This window comes from Euprymna scolopes, chromosome 7, assembly GCF_053919585.1.
Source record: "Euprymna scolopes isolate OS-2025 chromosome 7, ASM5391958v1, whole genome shotgun sequence".
Lineage (NCBI taxonomy): Eukaryota > Metazoa > Mollusca > Cephalopoda > Sepiida > Sepiolidae > Euprymna > Euprymna scolopes.
This window is the reverse complement of record NC_136488.1, coordinates 36,446,423-36,468,772: the sequence shown is the minus strand read 5'-3', so window position 1 is coordinate 36,468,772 and position 22,350 is coordinate 36,446,423. Positions and strand designations below refer to the sequence as shown.

Sequence of the window (22,350 nt, the reverse complement as noted above, 5' to 3'; positions counted from 1 at the left end):
AATTTGAAGATCCCTATTTTACTACTGGATCATTTTTCATATTTCTTTGAATTTATACTAATTTTTACATAACGTGTAACTACATAATATTTTCACATGAAATGCGTTTGTTTTAAAATCCACCATTCTGCACAAATTTTAATTAAAAAAATTATTAAAATTAGTTTTATAAGCATATATTTCTTATAAAATTTCAAATAAAATTATAATCTTTTACGTTTTTTTTATTTTATTATTAAAAGTGCAAATAAAGACTAATTGTGTTATTTTTATCTGTATAATTTTTATTTTACATTTTTCAATAACGCCATTTTTTATATTTTATTTCACTAAATCGATTCATAATAGAAATACTGAAGAACAATAAAAGTGAAGGAACTGATCTACCTTGTCACCACTTCCGGTAGCAAACACACCAGAAGTTAGGAAGTATGTTAGCTGCCTATAACCCAGGTACATTTCTGCACCTTATCAAGAACCTCCAAATATGACAACAGTATTCTATACATGATCTGATAGTAGATTTGTGGACATGTACAATAGCATCAGGTGAGAAAAAGTGTTTAGAGTGATAAAAAGAATGGACTTTACAAGAAGCGGAAAGAGCAATGGATCTAACTCCAAAAAAGATTTGATGAAAAAGAAAGACCAAGAAATTTCAGAGTCGATTTCTCCTCATTAACAGATTCATTCATAAGAAAAAGGAAACACCTATGATTGAAAGACCTGAGCTGAGTCCTAACAAGACTAAACGAAATAAGCCATTTCTTACCCCAATCAACTACTGAAGACCGGTAAACTTCTAGATCAACTGCATATTTCAACTCATCCAAGGAAGATAGGCAATAAGCAATATCAGAATAGAGTTGTATCATCAGCATAAATGTTAATCTTCTGAATAATATCCTCAGTTAGATCATTGATATAGAGAAGGAACAGTGTTGAGCCTAGAACTCTAAGGAACACAAACATTGATGGGAAAAGAGAATGAGTAGACATTTTACTCATAAGCTTTGATTGGAAAGAAATAATGTAATAACATCAAGAACCTTACCACTAATACTATAATCTTGACGTTTGTGTAGACGACCAGAATGCCACACCCTGTCGAACACCTGCAAAATATCAAGCACATTGGCCCTATGCTAAATCATCCATAAACTGACAGATCAGCTCAGTTACAACAGTTAAAAGATCAGCAGAAAATATTTACTTTATGCCTATCAGAATAGAGATTATGTTGATTAATATGAATTTTGGAAAGATTACATTAAATACATTTAGGACAACTTGATAGCAAACAGAAATAAACCCAGTGCAACAAGTGTGAGTGAGGTGAGGGCGGGGGTGAAAGGATACCTCCTTAGACAAAACATGCTAGAAATAAGGTGTTGAATAATATTATAGGGAAATTAGATCATGCGTTCAGGGAACAGAACAGAATTTCTAGACAGTTTTAGTTGTGGAGGCAGACAGACAAAACATGCCCGACAATGCAAAAATCTAATTGAATATTTCCTTGAGACCTGTCCATTTTTTGATTATTTTAAGGCTAAGTAAGAAGGAATTAATCTTAGACTCTCCCCTCATGAACGAACGTCTCTCACCAATAAAACCTTTAAAACTGCAACATACATGAGTTCCATGTATAAGTTTTATTCACCTAAGTTACAGCCTACCAACAGGCACTGGACAATGCAACTATACCAGGAATGGCTCACATGGAAATGTTATCTAATATATAAAGTAAAATTAATCATGAAAGCCATACTGAACATCACCAAAGAAGCCCAGACTTTCGAGAAAAATGAACAAGCTTGCCGTTGATCAATCTTTATAAAAGTTTGCTAATAACAGAGATAACACTAACAGGAAGGTAATTACTTGGGTCAGATTGATCACCAGCATTTTTAAAGATAGAGACAACAGAGAACTCTATGCAACAAGAAGGGAAACAGGACTAAGACAATCAGAGATTGAATAATTTTGAGACGATAGAAGAAAGTTCAAGAGCACAATGTTTGAAAAAAGAAGGAATTTAATCAGGACTAGAGTGACTGCTCAGTGTCAGAAAGGCCAACAACAGCCATCTTTGGAGTAATAATGACAAAGTGAAGACAGTGATTAGTTTTCAAAGGAAAATCAGAAAATCCTTTAAGAATAGCTAGACTTTGTGTCAGATTTAATGAACATTGTAATAATAAACAATAACAAATAATAAACAATAACAAATCCTTTAAGAATAGCTAGACTTTACCTCAGATTTAATAAACATTGTAATGATATATACATTAGATTAATAATAATAATAATAATAATAATAAAAATAATAATAATAAAAATAATAATAATAATTTTGTTGTTTTATAATAGTTCACACACTCACAAGTACAAGATTAGGAATGAAGTGCAGTATTCCAGCATTCTGACAAATACCACCTGCCACTTTTGTTGGGTAAGATATGTACAGTACAATTGTCAATCATCTCAATTTCAATATCTATCATTAAATAATACATAGAACTAAGGGAGGTAATTTAGTAGATAACATCAGGAGCAGTTGATTCAAGGTATCATAAATAAGTGAGTTTATAGTCGCTTGATTTAAAGTAACAATAAACAATTATTGGAATCAAGATAATTTTGATAAGCATGACGTAAATATTTCATTGCTTAATGAAACCCAAACGCAGAAGAACTCAAACAACACCAACTGCAGCAATCAAACCTCCAACTCAAACTACTTAATGTGATTTAACTTTCACTCTTTGCTACTATTTACTCTCTGAGATACATCTTGTTCTTGTTTTGTTCTTGCTCCGATTCAAGGGGTTCCTGCTAGAACTCCTTCCAGCAGCACCTGCACCGACTTCTGCTACAACTCCTTTCTGTCAGCTCCAGCTCTTCCATGCAGCTCTTGCTTTAGCTCCTTTCATCAGTGCCAGCACTGCTACTTTCAGCGATTTCTACATCAGTTTCTTTCAGCAGATCCTGCTTTAACCCCTGCTGATCTGCTTCAGCTCCTTTTGACAGATTCTGCTTTGACTCCTACCAGTACCATTTGTATGACTCCTTCCAGCTACTCCTGCTTCAACTCTTTTCACCTGCTCCTCTTTCAGCTCCTTCCAGGATTCCTGTTTTAGTTCATTCCTGCAACCACTGCTCCAGCTTCCTTTCCTTGATCTAGTATCTCCTGTTTATCCAGGCCACATTCACATGAATTGGACTTACTTAAGAACACCTCAGGGACGTTCACTGTGATATTATTCTATGCTGTCCAGGATCCAGTTTCCCTCGTTCTTATTTATCCAGCCTTTCTACTGCTGTTTAAGTGTTATAGTACCCTACGCTACTAAGTAGAGATTATGTTGACTAATATAAATTTTGGGACGGTTACATTAAGTACAGTTAGGAAATAGACCCAATACACCAAGTGTGAGTGAGGCAAGGGGAGAGAAGTCAAAGCATAGCTCTTTAGACAAAACATGCTAGAAATCATGTGTTGAATGATATTATAGGGAAATTAGATCATGCGTTCGGGGAATAGAGTAGAGTTTCTAGACAGTTTTAGTTGCGGAGGCAAATAAATAGAATATGCTGACAATGCAAAAATCTACGTGAATATTTCCTTGAAACCTGTCCATTTGTTGACCATTTTAAGGCTAAGTAAGAAAATTAAGTAAGAAGGAATTAAAAAAATTTTTTTTTTTTTTTACATGGGGGTCACCACTTATCAAGGGCCGAAGGCCACTCAGGGATAAGGGTTATTGCGTGTACAGTAATCAATGAGATAGTATTGTAGTAATCATTAGTATTGGGGGTTTTGATAGAGTGTCTTACTTAAGGGGGCGGTTTGTCAGGAGTTTGTTTATGTTGGACTTGAAGACGTCCAAGTTGTAGTCAGGTGGGAAATAGGCAAGCGGCAGAGAGTTCCACTAGCGTGCAGTTCTAAGAAAGAAGCTTTGCTCATGGAATCTATGTTTGGATTTAGGCATCCTTTAATTATGAATTCGTCTAGAGAAGTGGTTGGCCCTATGCCAGTTTCACTTAGAAAGAATATGTCCGGTTTCATCTCCTGTAATTGTGTTTCAACCTTTGGAAGGTTGGAACGTAGACCCCTGATGTTGGAGAAGGAGACCTGGTAGTAGGGGTCTACGTTAGTGGATGGGGTTCGAGGTTTATTTGTGTTTCTTTTTTTGGAGATTTGTCATGATTGAGGTTTTGGGGTTTGTGGAGCAGGTTGGTAGACTTGGTTGGAGCAGGACAGAGAGGGAAAATAAGAGAGAAAAAGACAAGAAATTTTTTTTTTTGTGGCACATGAACAGGTTAAGCCGTTACAATTATCCACTAGTATGGCATCGAGAGGCCCTACCAGAAACTACTGTATGGTCCAGAGCTATGAAAATAGGAGTGATACCATTAAAATGAGCAAGCTTTTGTGCTTCAGAATCTATTTTTCTACAGCATCACCAAAATTCTCGATACACTTTTGCCAGGAATTCAATGATGCATCTCTGTTTCTGATGTACGCCCATGACAGGGGTTGCTTTCTAAGTGTCTCATGCTGTCAATATCTGCAAGAGAGAGATGAAACTTTCTGGTCATGAATGCATAAGTTCAGTCATCATAACAATTGCAATCCCCTCTGATTCATTCAAACAGAATAAAAACTAGGAGGCATTATTTTTGGAACGTCCCTCTCGTATACATAGTTTATTAATTGTTTCTTAATTGCTCACTGACAAAACCTGACAAGCGCAACGAGAACATGTTTGTGTGAAAAGACGTGCGGATGGTTTCTTTGTTCATTTAATAAGTCCCACTTTGTCAACTAAGCTCGAACCTCTGTCCCATCTCCGTAATGTTGCATCTCTGTTTCTGTTTTACAAATATTTTAATGGAATGTGCTTTGATGAACTCGTTGCACTTGTGCTCCCTTGACGTACATATCCCCAACAAACTAGCTTAGCAACAAAATCTCACCCCTTCACTGTTGAGGTCCTTAAAGAAAGCTTTCTACTCTAATAGTTTCTTCCCTCAAACAGCTAGTGGTCCTGGATATGACCTTAAACTATATCCAGTGGTGAGGCCCCAGCTTGCAGGCTTTGGGGAGTGTGGAGCCACCCTTTAATTGCCATTGCTCGCAGGTCCACTCTGACCCGGAGTGGTAGTACCTGTTAGGGTCCCAACTATGGCTTAAATAGAAACCGACTTGAAAACAACAAATATATTCTATTAAAAAATTTTTCTTCAAAATCTTTGGGGTTGGCATTAAATAACCTGAAAAGGGTTGATATGCCGTAAAACAAAACCAACCAAACAGATAGACCTTAGAATTCTGTTCCTGCTACCTGCTTCCCTGACTGTAGTGATATGTGGAAGTTTAAATGTAAATCACCATTTTGTTAATCTTTCCTAGCCATGGTTCGAAATATTAGCCCCTTACGTCCAAGTGACAATATGCCTTGTTAGGGGGGTGAACGTGAGTATATATATAAAAAAAACAAACAAAAAACATTTATATATGAAAATATTGCACAAGCGCATACATTTCCTGTCCTTCCAAAGACATCATCTAGCCTTTTCCTCCAGATTCCCCCCATTATTTTCTCTTGTATGCAATAAATACAGCCTCTATTTTACAATTGTTCCTCTGCATTTATCCTCTCTTCTTTATCACTGTTCTTACAATTGAACTGGCTCCCTCTGAAGGAGGAAGTTTCATGGGAGTATAAAATTCAATAAAAATCAAATTTTTATGAGATCGATCATATCCTGTCAATCTTGCTTATTTCGCAGACGAGGAGGGGGCTCCAAGAGAGACAATTTCATCACCGCTTAAAGTTTGTCAAAATTTGACGAGATTATTTTGAAACATGGGCAGAAAAAATACCTAGATAAATATTTTAGTTTTTTTTTTTTCACTTATTTTACAGAGTTTCTATGTCTTTTTTAAAATCCCTTTTTCATTTTGTTCTTTGTTAATTCCTTTTTCGTTTAAGGCCCCCCCTTCCCCGTCCGCGAAATAGTCAAGATGGCCGCAAGACGATCGATCTCATTAAAATTTTATTTTCCTCTGTAAAAATAAATAAATAAATAAATAAAAGCAAACTATTTGGTCAAATTAGGTGACATTTGTTTTATGAGAACTTTATTCCGTAACGGGCACGTACAATATAATTTTTTCTGAATATTTTCATTTTTTTAATATCTTTATTAAACTAAACAAGTACCTCATTCCGTGACAGTTACGTAAATCATAATGCTTTTTCTGTATTTTATTATTATTATTATTATTATTGATTAGGTTGAATTCTAGATAAGAACAGAAAAAATATATCAAACAATTGGTTTAAAACTTATTGAAATAAGCAGGTCGTGTTCAATAATTAAAAAAAGCAATTAATAAAAACGACTAAAAAAATGAGGCGTTCCCTTCTCTTCTAAATTAAAAAAAAACAAACAAACCAAAAACTCAACCAGAATTGTAATCTTAAAACGAACGAGGTATTCTGGAATTCTATTATTCGTTAATGCGCGCCGGTTTTTGGTAACACCCGGAAGTAAACAGCGACTTGTCATGTCTCGTTCTTCTTCCTGAGGGGAAGCTTCTTCTCGCTGGTTGTTTATATTCTCCCCCTTATGAAACATCCCTTCCCTCTGGGGACAGACAGCTACCCTTTACCTCTGGCATTCACTGGACACCGTATGGCTGCAGAATTGACAGGTTTGAAGGCCCTTTTCTTTCTTTTGTCTGCGACTAGAATTCGAAATCTCGTTCGTCTTCAGTAAATCATTTAACAACATTAAAACTCACTCCCTCTCTCTTTGGATCTGAAACCACCATTATAGATCGTTAATAACGTATACCGCAAATATGTGTTTTTAAGTCTAAGCTTGCTTGATTATTAAGATAACACAGTTGAAAAGCAATTCATTTTAAAACTTATTGAAGTTTAAATATACATATAGAAAAACTTTCCCTAATGTTGGTGCACCTAATGTCTATGATGTCGGGAAGAAATTGTTGAGCTGATTATTCCGTGACTAACTTTGAAGATGAAGACCTATTTAAACGATTTTATGGTCGCCAAAGCATTTTAAAAAAATTATTATTATCGTTATTAAATAATAAAATATTTTAAAAAGAAAAGAGAGAAAAAAGGGATTTAGTATTTTTAAAATTTTTTCCTATCCTTTATATTTAGATGTGATATTATTGTTTTAGGGAATTAATCGTTTGTGTACGTTTTGAGCGCCCCAAATTTTCTTTTTTAAAAGAAACGTCATTTCTACACGATTATTCGATTTGTAGTTTTAAAACATATATTGCAATTTAAGACGTAATTACACAGTAAAAATATTAATAAATATTTAATTATATATATATATATATATATATATATATATATATATATATATATATATATATAAAATGTGTCTTTAAAATTTGTATATATTCGTCCTCTATGGCTTAGACTTTTTTTTCATTGCCTAGTAAATTGTTTGGTCTATTAATAAAAAGGAAGAAAAAAGATTCGCTGTTAAATGAAATCTTTATGTATATTTTTGCTTTGCTTCTTAAATTGCAATCTAATTTTAAAACTACAAATCGAATGATGTTTTTTAAAGAAGAATTTAGGACGCTGAAAACGTACACAAGTGAGCCTGTTTAATTTCAGTATTTGTTTTTTTTATTTATTTCGTCAAATTGTGGCTCCACGAAATCGGTCAGACGTAATGCCGACATGTGTTTATTAACTGTTAAGTTGTTCAAATAAATGTTTCGGCGGCGGGGGATGGGGGGTCACTCATGCACTTATGTTACCTTTGCTGAAATGACCAATAAGTTATTATTATGAAAGCCATTGTTAATATGAAGAGGGTCTTTTGTAACTATTCTGTACTTTCACCTAGCAGTTTAATAATAAAAAAAAGCTATCGTGAAACTTGAAAATACTATTTAAAAATAGCACGGTAACATAAGTGTATAAGCACCTGTTTCAGTAATGTTTTTTAGTGTTTGTTATACAATCGACGATTTTATAAAAAAAAAATACTAAAATTCATCGAATAGAAAGTTATTCATGGTTAAAGGTTATTTTACGGAAAATTGGGTAAAATTACATTTTTCTTAGACGTTATAAAGTAAACAGAACTCGTAGTCGTAGATATAATTCGGAACGAACATCACTTTAGATTACTTGTTCATGGCGCGCAATATTTTGTTTATAGCAGTAGACTTTTTTTTTTACTAAAAACAAAATTATTCTACTCAATGAATTTTCGTAATTTTTGGATATAATACTATTTTCGACATGATAATTAAGTACGCAATATTTTTTTTGCTTTAAACGATATATATATGTATAAAATGATTTGTCGACTCTATTTTAATAAGCACTGTTTTTTTTTCTAAGTTTTTTTTTGTCACGTGTTTATTTTAATGTTTTCTATAAAACAAAAAATGATTGGTGCTAATGCAGAAAGTGATCCGCGCTATTTTTTTTAAATCATATTTCTACGTTTAATTATTTATTTTTTTTATTCAATTATAAGGTTAAAGTACAGAATAGGTACAAAACACCCTCCCCTCCCTATGTTAAGAATGGCCTTTTAAATAATAACGTTATTATTTCAGCACAGATCACTCTCTACATGAGAACCAAATGATGTAATTTATTACCGAGATTCTCTTTCGCAAACAATCATATTTGTACTTAATTGATTGAATTTATGTTCATTTAAACTTTGAGTTTTAGTTTATATCATTAACTGTAATTTTATGATAGACTGATCGTTCTGCTTCACGAAAAGTGCTCTGGAAAAGCCCCTTCTGATTAATGTTTACCAGTTTTAAAATAAGCAAACGTACTTTGTGTGTGGGTTTTTTTTTCAGAATAACAGAATATTTTAACATTGGTAAACATTAATCATAAGGGATTTTTCTAGGGCATTCATCGTGAAACAGAATGACCAGCAGAAACCGGAAGTAAAAACGAAACAAAAACACGCGGAACTTGTGTAATAACAAGCTAGCACGACTACTTAGCGTTGTACCTTATGCTACCCTCCACAAGGAGATTGTACTTCTTTTTTTTTTTATCCGATTACATGTTAAAAAAAAGTTGATAAATTTTTAATTTCTTTCCACTTTAACACTCACAACTATTATGGGTTTCAAGTATGCTGAAAACGAATATCACATTTAAATTTTGCGCAGAAAAGTAGTTTTGTGTATATTAAGACATTTTTTTCTAATATATTACTAAATAAAGGTCAATGGCTTTCGCCATTCTTAACATGGGAAGGCGGAGGTGAGTGTTTTGTAACCTGCACGCGCATTAGTACTTTTCATTTGGGGAAAAACATGGCCACCAGTAAAAACATAATCGATTACATTGGATAATGAAAGTCTTAATATCCATAAAACTACTTGTCTGCACAAAATTTAAATGTGATATTCATTTTCAGCATACTAGAAAACCTATGTAAGTCGTCATTTTAAAGGTGAGTGTTAAGGTGGAAATAAAGTAAAAAATCTCAAAGTTGATATTATTTTAGCACGGTCTGTATTCTGCGGAAATACCAAAAAGTTGACAGCAAAACTAAAAAAGAATAAAATGATTATTTTAAAAATTTAAGGTAGGCAAATCACTATAGCGTATAAATTTGATGCAAAATGATTACACACTGTGATAAGTATATTTGAATAAAAAAAGGGGGGTCTGTCGAAAAAGTTGTCAAAAATCAAATATATAACAAATCAAAGGCAACATTCTACCTAACTGGATAATATTTTCGTGTTTTTATTTAATGTAACGAGTTTATTCAGCTCAAAAAACATAGTGTTTACCAATGTATTGGAAAATTAAAAATGGCGCCGGACTCTCTGTTGAACACGGTAAGTTTGGGAAGAATGAATTAAAAAAAAAAAAAAAACTATACAAAATACTGTTAGAAACTCGCTCAATATATGTTACAGTGACATAGGATAACATATATTCGGTGGGTTTTTAACAGTATTTAGTATAGTTTTTTTTTTATTTTAAACTCGTTTTCCCAAACTTACCACATTCAACAGTCTGGCACCATTTTTAATTTTCCAATACATCGGTAAACACTGTATGCTTTTTCGAGCTGAATAAACATGTTACATAAATAAAAACACTAAAAAATTATCCATTTAGGTAGTTGCCTTTGATAACATTTATTTGTTTGTTTTTGACAACTTTTTCGAATCTATGTTTATAGTAATACAAACCCGAAAAAAGAAAATGTTCAATGCAATTTCTAAAATGCAGTAGCATGAGTGCCCTAGTCATTTGTAAATTTCGACACTCCCCAAGGAGGAGTAAAAAAAAAGTAATGTCTATTCATTACTTTTTTTTCAAAACTTGTGCAAGATATCCCTCTGTCAATTTTACCAGTTAAATTTGAACTTCTTTGAAAGGTTTCTTTGTAATTAATATTTTAACCTAAGTGATGCTACTAGAGCAAAGAATACTGTTTTATAGAAGTTAATGTTAAACATTATTTTATTTTTTACAATCAAGAATAATTGTTTTATGTTTTAACAAAGGCTATATAAGAATCAGTGATTATTTTTGGTCTCAAGGTACATCTTCATTTATCCTAAATGACAAAAGAGAAGCTTTATTTATAGGTGCTTTACATATTAGCAGGAGAAGAGCTTTGAACCTTACAATCTGGACAAAGCCAATCTCTACAGGTCTCTTCCCCAGAGGCTCCCACGCAGTCAAAATGGTACCATCTGTTGCATTTATCGCAACATATCATTGGGAAAGAACCACCATTGCTAACAGAACAAGTAGGACAAAAATAAGGTTCCACCTCTTCTTCAAATTCAGTCTCTGCATAATCTGCACAAGAAACTTTAATTTCTAAGGGATACAAATGATTTAGGCAATGGATTTGCTCATAATCATCGCTTAATACACAGCTGGAATGAACTTGTCCATCCTTCCTATGAATGAGTCAAAGAACTTTACCAAGACTCCAGAATGGCCTGGTCTGATTTGGTGACTTCATCAAAACAATATCATAGTCTGATATTTTCTCAGTACAATGACATATCATATTTTTTTCCTTTTCTCTCAGCGGAACTCCTCACCAAAGTCCTCTCTTAATTGAAGAGATTGCGGCAATTTGATCCTACTTAGAGGATCCGAACAGAGGTTATCAACCTTATGGTTTTCCAGCAATAAACATGGATTATAATCAGTTTGCAAAAAATGATTTGGGACCAAAATATCTAGACCTTTAACCGGAGCAATATAAGCGAGTGGTCTGTTGTTAATAGCTTTCTCCACATCTGAAACAGTAGTGAGGAAATCAAAATATTCCAATTTCTTTCTTTCTTCTAATTAACTTTTTAAAACACTGTTTAACCGTCTGGATCATTTGTTCTCATGCACCCCCGTGCTAGGCAGAATAAAAAGGAATGGTGACGTGAATAACAGACATCAATCGATCATCGGAAACAAATGTTTCTGATAACACTGTTCTTGCTGCCAAGAAAATTTTGGCATTATCTGAATGTGTGTAGGCACACCAAAAAATGACAGAGTACTCATATCGAGCAATAATTACAAGTGCACTGCTCAGAGAGTCATAAAGTAAATAGAATGTGCATTTTGGCTTCTTCCCCATTAACCGTTACCCAATAATAACCAGTAAAATCTATTCCAACTTGCAAGAAGTGATGAACTAAATTAACTCTATGCACGGGTAACTGAAGGCCTGTTGGCGCTTCAAAAGGTAAAGCATTTATCTTTTTACATACAGGACAAGGTTGGATTACAGCCTTTACAGACTGTCTTCCTTGGGAAACCCAGAACCCCATTAATCTCAACTTGATCAAGGTCAAGTTTGTACCCAAATGGCAACAACTTGGATGTGCTTCACTAATGATTAGTTTCGTCAGGTGATGACGCTTTCCCAACAGTACTGGGTGTTTCACTTGATAAAGATGGATATCCAAACACTGAATATGACCCGAAGTTTGAATCAAACTTTCATCATCCAAAAGCAAACCAAGACTAGTGATTCTTGATGGCACGTTTTTTACAGACATTTTATTTAAATGTTGAAGCTCCTCTGAGTACTCTTCTCTTTGCATATTTGCCAATAATAACAATTTAGCCTTATTGGAGGAGTCTGTTTTTCAGTGCTTCAATTTGTCAGTGAATTTCAAAATTTTCTTTAAAACATTAATTACCTTAGTTAATTATGAAAATGTAGATATCTTGAAAGGCAGACTTCTCTCAGTAGCGGTATAATTTCTATACAAACACGAGATAATTTTCTTATTAGTGTTATTAAGACATGGAAGGGAGCAGTTGACCATTTAATACTGACCCGCCTTATCCAATCAGGGCTATAGACCCATAAATTATGAGACTGGCAGAACTTAAAGGAAATACCTTGAGTAAGTAGGCCTGTAGGATTCTCAGATGTAGGAACATGTTTGTAAAGAACTAGAGTGTCAAATTTATTCTTCAACTCCTCCACCATTTTTTTTTAACATCTTTAATACAGTTTTGACAAATATATTGCCCTTAGATAATTTTTGTTAATGACCCAAGATAAAACAACCTGAACGTCAGTAATGAGATACAGTGACTCAATGACTACTGGAATTGTAGATTTTAAAATATTGGGAAGTATCGTACAAGCCAAGAATATAGCTAAAAGTTCCAGAGTGGTTAGGAATGTTTTCTTGAGAGAAGCCACCTTGGCCTTTGCAAAAATCAAAACATTCATTTCCTTGTTTTGCATACAAGGAAACACCATTAGCCTCCTCCGACACGTCACAGAAGCACAATAATTCAACAGGAATGCTTTTATCTTAGTTCCCTTCTAGGCAACTTCACTTTGCTCAGTCGACTTAGCTCCTCTGTCAATAACCTTCAATCATAAATTTTCCCCAAAACTTTCTGATCCTAAAACAACTTAATTTTCCATAGATTACTGCTAAGAATTTTTCCTGAGTAGTAACAGGATTTTATTCCACAATTTATAGGATTTATTGTTATTTCCAGAAAGAGTGGTATTGTTTAGAAGAATTTCTTTCCTTTGTGATAAGGATTTCCTAAAAGGCTTCTTGGACCCACCTTGCCATTTATCAGACAAAATGGTGGACATAACAGTTATATTTCATAGGATTAGAAAATCTCTTGATGGAGGCTTCCTTTCTAGGGCAAATATCCTTGACATATCAAAGATCTTTGATAGGGTATGGCATAAAGTTCTACTCCACAAAATCTTCAGCAACGATATAGCTGGAAATGTCTTTTCAATTATTAAATCATTTCTCTTTGATAGGTTCATAAGAATAGTGGTTGATGGGCAGAAATCAGAAGCTCACAGTATTAATGCTGGACTTCTTCAGGGGTCCAACTCTCTTCCTGATCTACATCAATGATCTTCTAAATCACATCCTAAGATCATTTGTAGACAATTATGCTGATGATACTACTATCTATAGTAACACTTCAAAGACCATAAAAAGGCCAAAAGTCTAATTCCCTCTTTGATCTTGATCATGTGATGCAAAGAGATGGCAGGTTAATTTTAATGCATCTAAAACCAAGCTTCTATCTTTACATCATCAACACTCTGATCCTGCCTGGCATCAATTGGAATGAATGGCTCTCATCTTGGGAAGGCTCCATGTTTTGACAAGCTTCTAGGTTTGACCTTTATTCCTGATCTGAAATGTACATCAAATCTGTTGCCAAGGCTGCTGGAAAAATGGTGGGATCTTTCTCCATTGCAACATGTGCTCAAGATCAGGGGAGAGAGAATCAGAGAGAACTTGGTCATTTACAGCCTTTGATGTGTTGCCATAGATGGTAGTGTCGTCAGCATAAATGTCTACGAATGATCTTAATATGTGATTTAGAAGATTATTTTTGTAGATCAGGAAAAGAGTTGGGCCGAGGCTGAACCCCTGAAGAACTTTGGCATTGATACTGTGAGCTTCTGTTTTCTGCCCATCAGCCACTACTCTTATGAGCCTATCAGAGAGAAGTGATTTAATAATTGAGAAAACATTTCCAGCTATACTGTAGCTGGAGATCTTATGAAGTAGGCTTTTATGCCATACCCTTTGATATGTCAAGAGTTATTGCCCTAGAAAAGAAACTTCTGTCGAGTGATTCGCTAATCCTATGAAATATAACTGTTAGCACATCTGTAGATCTAGCAGAATGGAAACCATATTGCATGTCACTGAGGAGGTTATTTTTGCTGAGGTGGTTGATTACTTCTCTATTTAACACAGATTCCAGCAACTTACTCATGACAGACTTATTGATCTGTACTGAGAGGGAGATGACTGATCACTTTAATTCTTAAACATGGGGCATACTTATGGGGTCTTCCAGAGTGTTGGAAAACAATTCTTACGACAACGCTTAAACTAGCAAAACCAGACACCATAACATTCAGCGCTGGACAAGGCACACACTGCTTCTTAATTTGACACTTAATCTTTAAATCAGTAATAAGTACATTTCTTCTATGCATACATACAGCATAGCATGCCCGCTGGCGGTAGATCACTTCTTGCAAATAAGTGGTTGGGGTATGTTCACATAAATACTCAAAGCGGAAGTTGTATCCATTGATGACATTTCTAGTTGTTTTAGCTAATCAGAGAAAAGAATTGTCTTTGCTACGGAATTTGAACACGTACGTCTTTCCAGTCAAAAGTTAGAATATCTCAAAGTTAACACTTTGTAGTACAAAGATTATTAAAGATAGAAACTGTGTTCAAACGCTATTTGATAGCGAATATATTTCTTTTGTTCTAAAATTTTGCAAGAATTGGATAAAAACCTATCCTGTACAAATCGACTGAAGTAGTGACAACTAAATATAAACATGAGAATTTTTGTGTGGTGAGATGCGCACAAAAAATCTGTAAACAAAACGTTTGTCAACTAATTTATGAACATAAAGTATTCGTTTTATTTTTGTTATTAAGAAAACATAGGTTTTTAATTATGGACAAGAAAAGAATATTTTTTGAAAAAAAATAACCGACAATGAACATTGTTATTTTTTTTGTTGTTCTTAGTTCTCGAGTCGCAAATACATCTTAAAGTTAATGCTTTGTAATGCATAAATAAAGATAGAAACTGTGTTCAAACGCTATCTAATAGCGAATATATTAATTCCTTTTGTCCTATAATTTGAAAAGGATTGGATAAAAACTTATTATGCACGAATAGATAGAAGTAATGACAACTGCATATAAACATGAGAATTGTTTTGTCGTGATGCGCACAAACAAATCTGTAAACAAGTGTTCATCAATTAACTTACGAACATAGGGCATTCATTTTATTTTTGTTATTATTTAGAAAACATAAGTTTTAATTATGGGCAGGAAAAGAATATTTAAAAAAATAAATTCTTTGAAAAAGAATAACCGACAATGACCATGCTTTTAAATGAGTTAAAACACACACAAACCACTTATCCAGTTAAGTAAAAGAATAACTTTTATTGGTTTGTTTTACAATCCACAGAGGTATGAAAAAGTGGTCAAAAAACAAATATATAACAAATAAATGTTACCAAAGGCAAGTTACTCTTCTACCTACCGTGATAAATTTTTGGTGTTGTAAATGTTTATTCTGTTAAAAAAAACAAGTGTCGAGCATTACATGAGAACAAGAAAAAATGACCACGATGTCTCTTGAAGTCTTGACAATGACTTAAAAAGAAAAAATTATACAAGATAGTGGTAGAAACTCATCCGATCATTGTCACAGTAACTTGAAGCCGTTAAAATGAAATTTAATTATCCTAATTAGCTTAATGTACTTAAAAGCAAAGATTCTGATGAAAGGAATCCGTCTTTTATAGGAAATTGCCTGGATAACCATTAGTAGTGGGACGATTAATTGGAATCGTTAATCGTAAGATTTGTGTATTTTGGGCGAATCGGAATCACATTGTTAAAAAATACCTTAGATTTATGATTCTTTCATTACGATTCTTTTATATTTTTAAGTTCAACTGTTTGTTTGAAGTGAGATTAATGCTGTCAAAAATTTATAAAAACGTCATAGAACTTTTCATAACATTTAATATGATGTACAAGAATGTTGTTAACTACTTTAAAGGTAATCTTTATTTATCTTAATGAGTTTCGAAATTTCTTTGAATTTTTTTTTTCTTTCTTTAATTCTTTGAATTAAAATTTTTTTTTTTTACTTTTAGCTTAACTTGCTTTTATTTTTCACCATTTTGTTTTTTAGTAATAAATGCTTCTCTACATTAAAAACCAACTTTGTGTCTAACTCTGCCCTCATGGGGAGGCAAGTTAGAAAGTAATATGGCGTCTGAAAAACGTTTTTCGACCACCATAAAAGCATTACATTTAAACCCTGAAGAATTTCCGTCATTCGCACTTGTTGTTCTAAGTAAAATAGCCACTTGTGTTTCAAACTTTTCCAAAAAAAAAAAAACATAAAATAAAAAAAAAACCCTTTAAAATAGTAAAAACACTAAAGCTTTTTTCGTTTTGGAAGGGGGGTTTCAGGCGCCCCTATTATCTCAAAGAACCAGCTATGTAGACACTTTGCAATATTTTTCAATAATTATTAAAAAAAAATTCTTTACAATCAATTTTTATTTAAAATTAAATTATTTTCTAAAATATTTTGTTTATATATGTTTACCTTTTGTTTTTAAGTAAAATTAAGAAATTAATTTAAAAATATTGTTTATATCCATCTTCATTCAAAACGGTTACTTTTCGGTAGCTTCACCGGTTGTTAACCTAAATTTTCCGAATGTCAGAACGAGGCTTATGTGCCAGACCTACTTAAATAAGGTCCACCGATTTTTGTTATTATAAAACAGAAAAATTGGTGAAAGTCAAAATGGAATCTGCACTATTTTTAAATATTATTTTCAAGTTTAAATTTTTACAATACCCTTTTCTTATTGTTTTTGTATTCGTTTGTTATTTTTATTTATTTTTTTGCCGGATTTAACAAACAAACAAAATGAAAACAAAACAAAAAAAATTTGGTGCTTATGCACTTATGTTATTGTTATTTTATATTTTTTTTAATGGTTTAAGTGCCTCACATAATATTTGAAGAGTTTTTGATTGTTTTTTAAAGGAAAATTGGTGAAAGTCCAAATTAGCACTTGTGGCGATAAACAAAAAGCTTTAGCGTGCACATATCTCTCATGGAATCTCGTAGATCGATAGGCACTACCCTTTTTATGTGAACTTTTCCAAAATGTACACATGATCTGGTGACATAATCAATTGATGTACTTGATGCGAGCCACGGTGAACGATTTAAAAAAATTTTTTAACTGTTATTTACTACTGTAATTTAATAGGAATTTATTTTACTTTCAAATAGTTTACTTAAAGATTAAATCATCGAAATGTAAAAAAAAAAGATTCATCATTATCATTAGAAATAATTAAATAAAATCTTTTTTTTCAGTGGGGGTAGAAAACAACACAAAAATAAAATATTGCGTGACTTTTGACATCTACGGAAGAGCAGAAGCGACAATAAAATACTTTGTTAGTTCACTACACATGTTATTTGTTTATTTAAGTTCTCAATACTTCAGAATGATTTAACTTATTTATATGAAAGAGCATTCCCCCCCCCCCCCCCCGAATGCTACTTGGGAATAATTTTCCCTTTTACCAGTTTGGTGCTTTCGACCACTTCATTATAACTAAAATTAAAAACGAACGTTAACGAAAAATGTTGAGTTTTTAAAGTATCTAAAATTGGGGAAAAAGTTAAACTTTAAAATTAAACGTAAAACACAAGAAAAAAATTTATAAAAAATATTTTAACTTATTTTTAATAGATAATTTGGTTACTTTTTAGTAAACACTAACAGAATAATCAAGTTAAGCTGTGAAGTTTTAGAATGGCGAACACAACTGTGGAAGTGAATGTTTTCCAATCAACCAGTTCATTTGTTATCAGTCCCGGCTTTCATATTTTATTTCATAAAACAAGACATACAAGAATATCGCAGTGCATGTAGAAAAACTGGATTTTAACGCAATATTAATTTTGAATCGGTTTTAATCTGGCTATAAAATAGCTGCAAGAGCGATGTTTATATTATAACTTTATATTTTAAAAAAACTTTTCACACAATTAATTAAAAATCTATGTTGTAGTGGACATTTTGAAATAATGGAATTTTAATCGTTTAAAAATCAGTTAATTTTTAAGAAGTTACTTTTTCTTGGCAATTCAACTGATTATAGTATATATTAATTAGAAGAAACCTTATTAAAAAAAAACATTAAATTTATATCAATTTTTGAATTGCAACTTCAAGGTAAGTTTTTGTTCAATATGTGTATTTAAACTTTTAAAAAATAAATATTTTTTACTTATTCGAACTCTTATGTTTCATAATAAATAGAAATTTTGATAGATTTAAATATATTTTGTTCGAATTTCGGAAAAATAAATATGGAGAGGGGAACACTCATTAAAAAATATTTCCCCTCATATATTTTATGGAAACTGTGTTATATATGTAATTTCATTCTAAATTGGATAAGTATGGAAAATTTCACAAAAATCTGACCATCACTTGATTTTTGCTAGATTTATTAAACGCAGTATGTAATGTCTACTACACGGGAACGTTATTTTAAAGTGTTAATTATGTAAACAAGATTTTCGTCTCACAATTTCATTATTTTCGTACGATTAAAAAAATTATTACTAGTTTGTTTTGCCCTTCTTTTAACTGCACGCCTGTGGAACTCTGTTCTGTCTGCCTGCTTCCCTCCGGACTACAACTTGGTTGTCTTCAAGTCCAATGTTAACAAATTCCTAATGAACCGCCCCCTTAAGTAAACATTTCAGCAAATCTCCTCACTAACGTAATGTACTTGCAATAACCCTTATCCCTGAGTGGCTTCCGGGCCTTGATAAGTGGTGATCACTGTGTAAAAAAAAAAAAATAGTACAAAAGTTATATTGATAATATTAATTTATGATAAAGTTACATCGTTTTACATATGGGGGGGGAGTAATTCTGTGGTGAATTTTGGCAGTCCTTATAGATCGAAACACAGTGAAATGTTATTTGGTGCTAGTACACTGCACTATTTTTAAATAGTACTTTCAAGTTTAATTAAAGTTTTACGATACTGGTTCTTATTAAATTGTTAGGTGAAAGTACAGATAGGTACAGAACACCCTCCCGCCCCCATGTAAAGAATGGCTTTCTGAATATTATTATTTCAGCATGGCTCAGTAAGTGCATGAGTACCTTTCATTTTATTGAATAAAATAAAAACTACTCAACAAGAACACTACTGTTTTTGTTTTAATAATTATTTTTTATTCAAAAATAAAAAATAAAAATTTCAATTGTTCAAAACATGTTTTTTTCCCAAAGCTTATTGGGATTTTTTTTTTAATTACCATATTTTTCATGAACATGCTCTAAAAATGTTTTCAAAATTATCTAATATTTTTTCACTTTTCATGTTATAAGCCTCTCTATACATGGCCTCATCGACATGAGACCATTTCATTTCTCATATTGATCCCGATATGTATTTCAGTCTTCTTTTAATACGAGCCTTCAATATTGTTGGTGCAAACACCAGTAAGCGGATCCACAAAATTTTGTGGAATGGTTTATAGTTCCGTGAACATAATTAAACTTGAAAATAATATTTAAAAATAGCGCGGATTACATTTTGACTTTCACCAATTTTCTTGTTAATAATTATATAAACTCCGGCAAAAAAAAAAAAAATATATATCCATCCAAAAAAACAAAAAAAAAAACAGATAAAATCATAATAAAAAAAATCATGCACAAATTTCAAGCCAAAATAAATTTAAAAAAAAAAAATAAAAAGAAAGAAAAAATTAGGTCACACATGCAAAAATTCTTTCCTTGTAAAAATAACTTCTCCCTCAGTCGAGCAACATACAACATCGGAGCCGATGCGCATTTCGCTACAGGGGTAACATTCGTGTACGTCTGCCCTTTTTCTTTATATTTTTTAATATATAAAATAACTCCTGAAATTCATTGTTATTAATTTCATGGTGCATGTTTAATTCATGGTTAAAATATTTGTTTTGACTTTTATCTTCAATGAAAGAAATTTTATGAAAAAAATCAAATTGTTTTCGGAATTCCCTTAATTGTATTTCCACTTTTTCACTGTACCAAATTTTTTCGCTACACAAAAACTTTCGATTATATAATGGTATATTTCAAAACAAAAATTCCACGGGAATCGGAATCGTTAATCGACATTTTCCTGGAATTGGAAAAAATTTAGGAATCGTCCCAACACTAATAACCATTGTTTACTGATTTTCTGGAAATGATTGTAAATCGGTTGTTATTTTAGATATAAATTATTATAATATAATGAAGATCTTGAAATTAATACATTTATAAACTATCTATATATATTTAGGTAATCCTACGCCTATGTTCTATGCCAGGTATTTTTGAGCCTCTGCAAGAAAAAAAACTTCCTGTTTCTTCCAGTGAGAACAAAAATTGAAGATAGATTATTTGAGTTTTCCTTCTCTTAGATTAGTTTCAATACCATGGTTTGAGAGAACTATTTAGCCTGATGCAAAATTCTGATTGAATCATATCCCCACAGAATTTACTTTTTTTAAGTCCGTGTTAGACATTTTGGAGTGAAGGAAGTTCCTATCTACTTACCTCCTCATGTCGGTGAAGGAGAAATCTTTCTAGACTGGGACAGTTTTAATTCAATTCTTTGTGTTTGTGGGGAGAGGCAAATAACTAAGAACATTTGTAATCAATGTAAATCTGTCTGTTTCAAGGAACCTTTACAATGTAATCCATAACGTCAGTTGCATAATCTTTAGTTTCACACTTCATTTTAATTTTAATTTTATTTTTTTGTACCATATTAATGTTTTTCATTACTTTTGAAGTATCTGATCTCTTGCGCTTATTAAAGGTTTTAAATATCTCTGAAGTACTATGGACACATATGGAGATGAATATTTCAGCTAGTATAAACAAGGTTTGTCTGAAAAGTCATGAGACTATGGTGTCACACAAATTTAGTTTAATTCCAATCAACAAATTTTACATGTCTTTCACTTCAAAGTAATCTTTCTCAAGTCTAATACACTTTTCTGTCGTGCTGGAAGACTGTCCATTCAGTCCATTTCTTTTTTATTATTTAAGGATAAGGATTAATGAGATGACTAGATTGACTGTTGACTGAAGAATACAATGAATGGATTAAAAATCTCCACATACCGCTCACTTAAAGCAACAGCTGGTCCAAAAAACAGCAATCCTTCCATATTTTGTCACAAATATAGCTCATGGAATGTGAAGACAAAGTATTGGAAAGCAAGAATTATGAGATTGCCAGAAGGAAACTTCACCATCATTATGCCCTTCTTGATTGTCTCTATATTTTCAAAACGAGTCACCTTGTGATGATCCATTTGAAATTGGGAGTAGGTAGGGAGAAAAACGTTACATGTAGCAAGATCAGGTGAATAGGGAGGTTGTTCCAGTATGATAGTGTTTTTATTTATTGCTTGATGTTCATTATTTGTTCCTTAGTGCTTATAGTTCAATGAATCGAAAAAGAGGTAGAAAGTCTGTAAAGTGGGGGAAAGAAAAAGAAAATGCAAGATATCATAGTGCTATCAGATCAGGCTGTTTGAAGATATTGGGTTTCTGACTAAAAATGCACCAAACATTGTGTTACTGTTTTTCCTTCCTCTTTGCAAAACTCGATCATATTCTGAAAACTAAAACCAAACATTTTTCCTCTACAAAACAATCAAACCAAACACCATGATAAATATTTGGAGATATAAAGAATTTTAACTTTAAGCATAAAACTGTTTATCAAAATGACTGGAGTTGACATTAAATAGCTATAAAAGGATTGATATACCGTAAAACAAAACAACTAATCTGCTTGTTACACTTTTGCCCATAATTCACAGAATTTCTAGTTCTATTATTTTCAGATTAAGAAATTTTAAAATCTGTTATTCATTCCAGCCAAGACCACTAAATCAGTAGGAGCCAAATTTATAGGGGGCAATCAGGGTGGGGAGTTGGGCAGCAAGATGTTTGTTCACATTATTGCTTTTAAATTTCTGCATATTGGTAAGTAAAAAAAATGAGCAGGTATGTAATTACAAAGACAAGCTGTTCGAGGAAAGAAAATTAAAAAAAATCTGGGGACCTCTGCAGCGAAGGGAGAGAATTTTATTGTCAGTTGGGTGAGTCAGAGATATTTGTGTTGAAAGCAGATTG

General features: G+C 32.4%; 2 protein-coding genes across 2 annotated transcripts in view; one reads left to right on the top strand and one right to left on the bottom strand.

Moving 5' to 3' along the window:
* Positions 1–6,530: 6,530 nt before the first annotated feature.
* LOC145279674 (uncharacterized) overlaps positions 6,531–22,350 on the top strand; it is a 64,874-nt gene continuing 49,054 nt past the window's right edge. The window contains exon 1 of the mRNA XM_080130939.1: positions 6,531–6,727. The gene's annotated coding sequence lies outside the window, so the exon portion shown is untranslated. The remainder of the gene's footprint in view (positions 6,728–22,350) is intronic.
* LOC145280264 (uncharacterized) lies at positions 11,633–12,142 on the bottom strand. Its single transcript, XM_080132038.1, has one exon. The coding sequence runs from the start codon at positions 12,140–12,142 to the stop codon at positions 11,633–11,635; it is 510 nt and encodes a 169-aa protein (XP_079988164.1).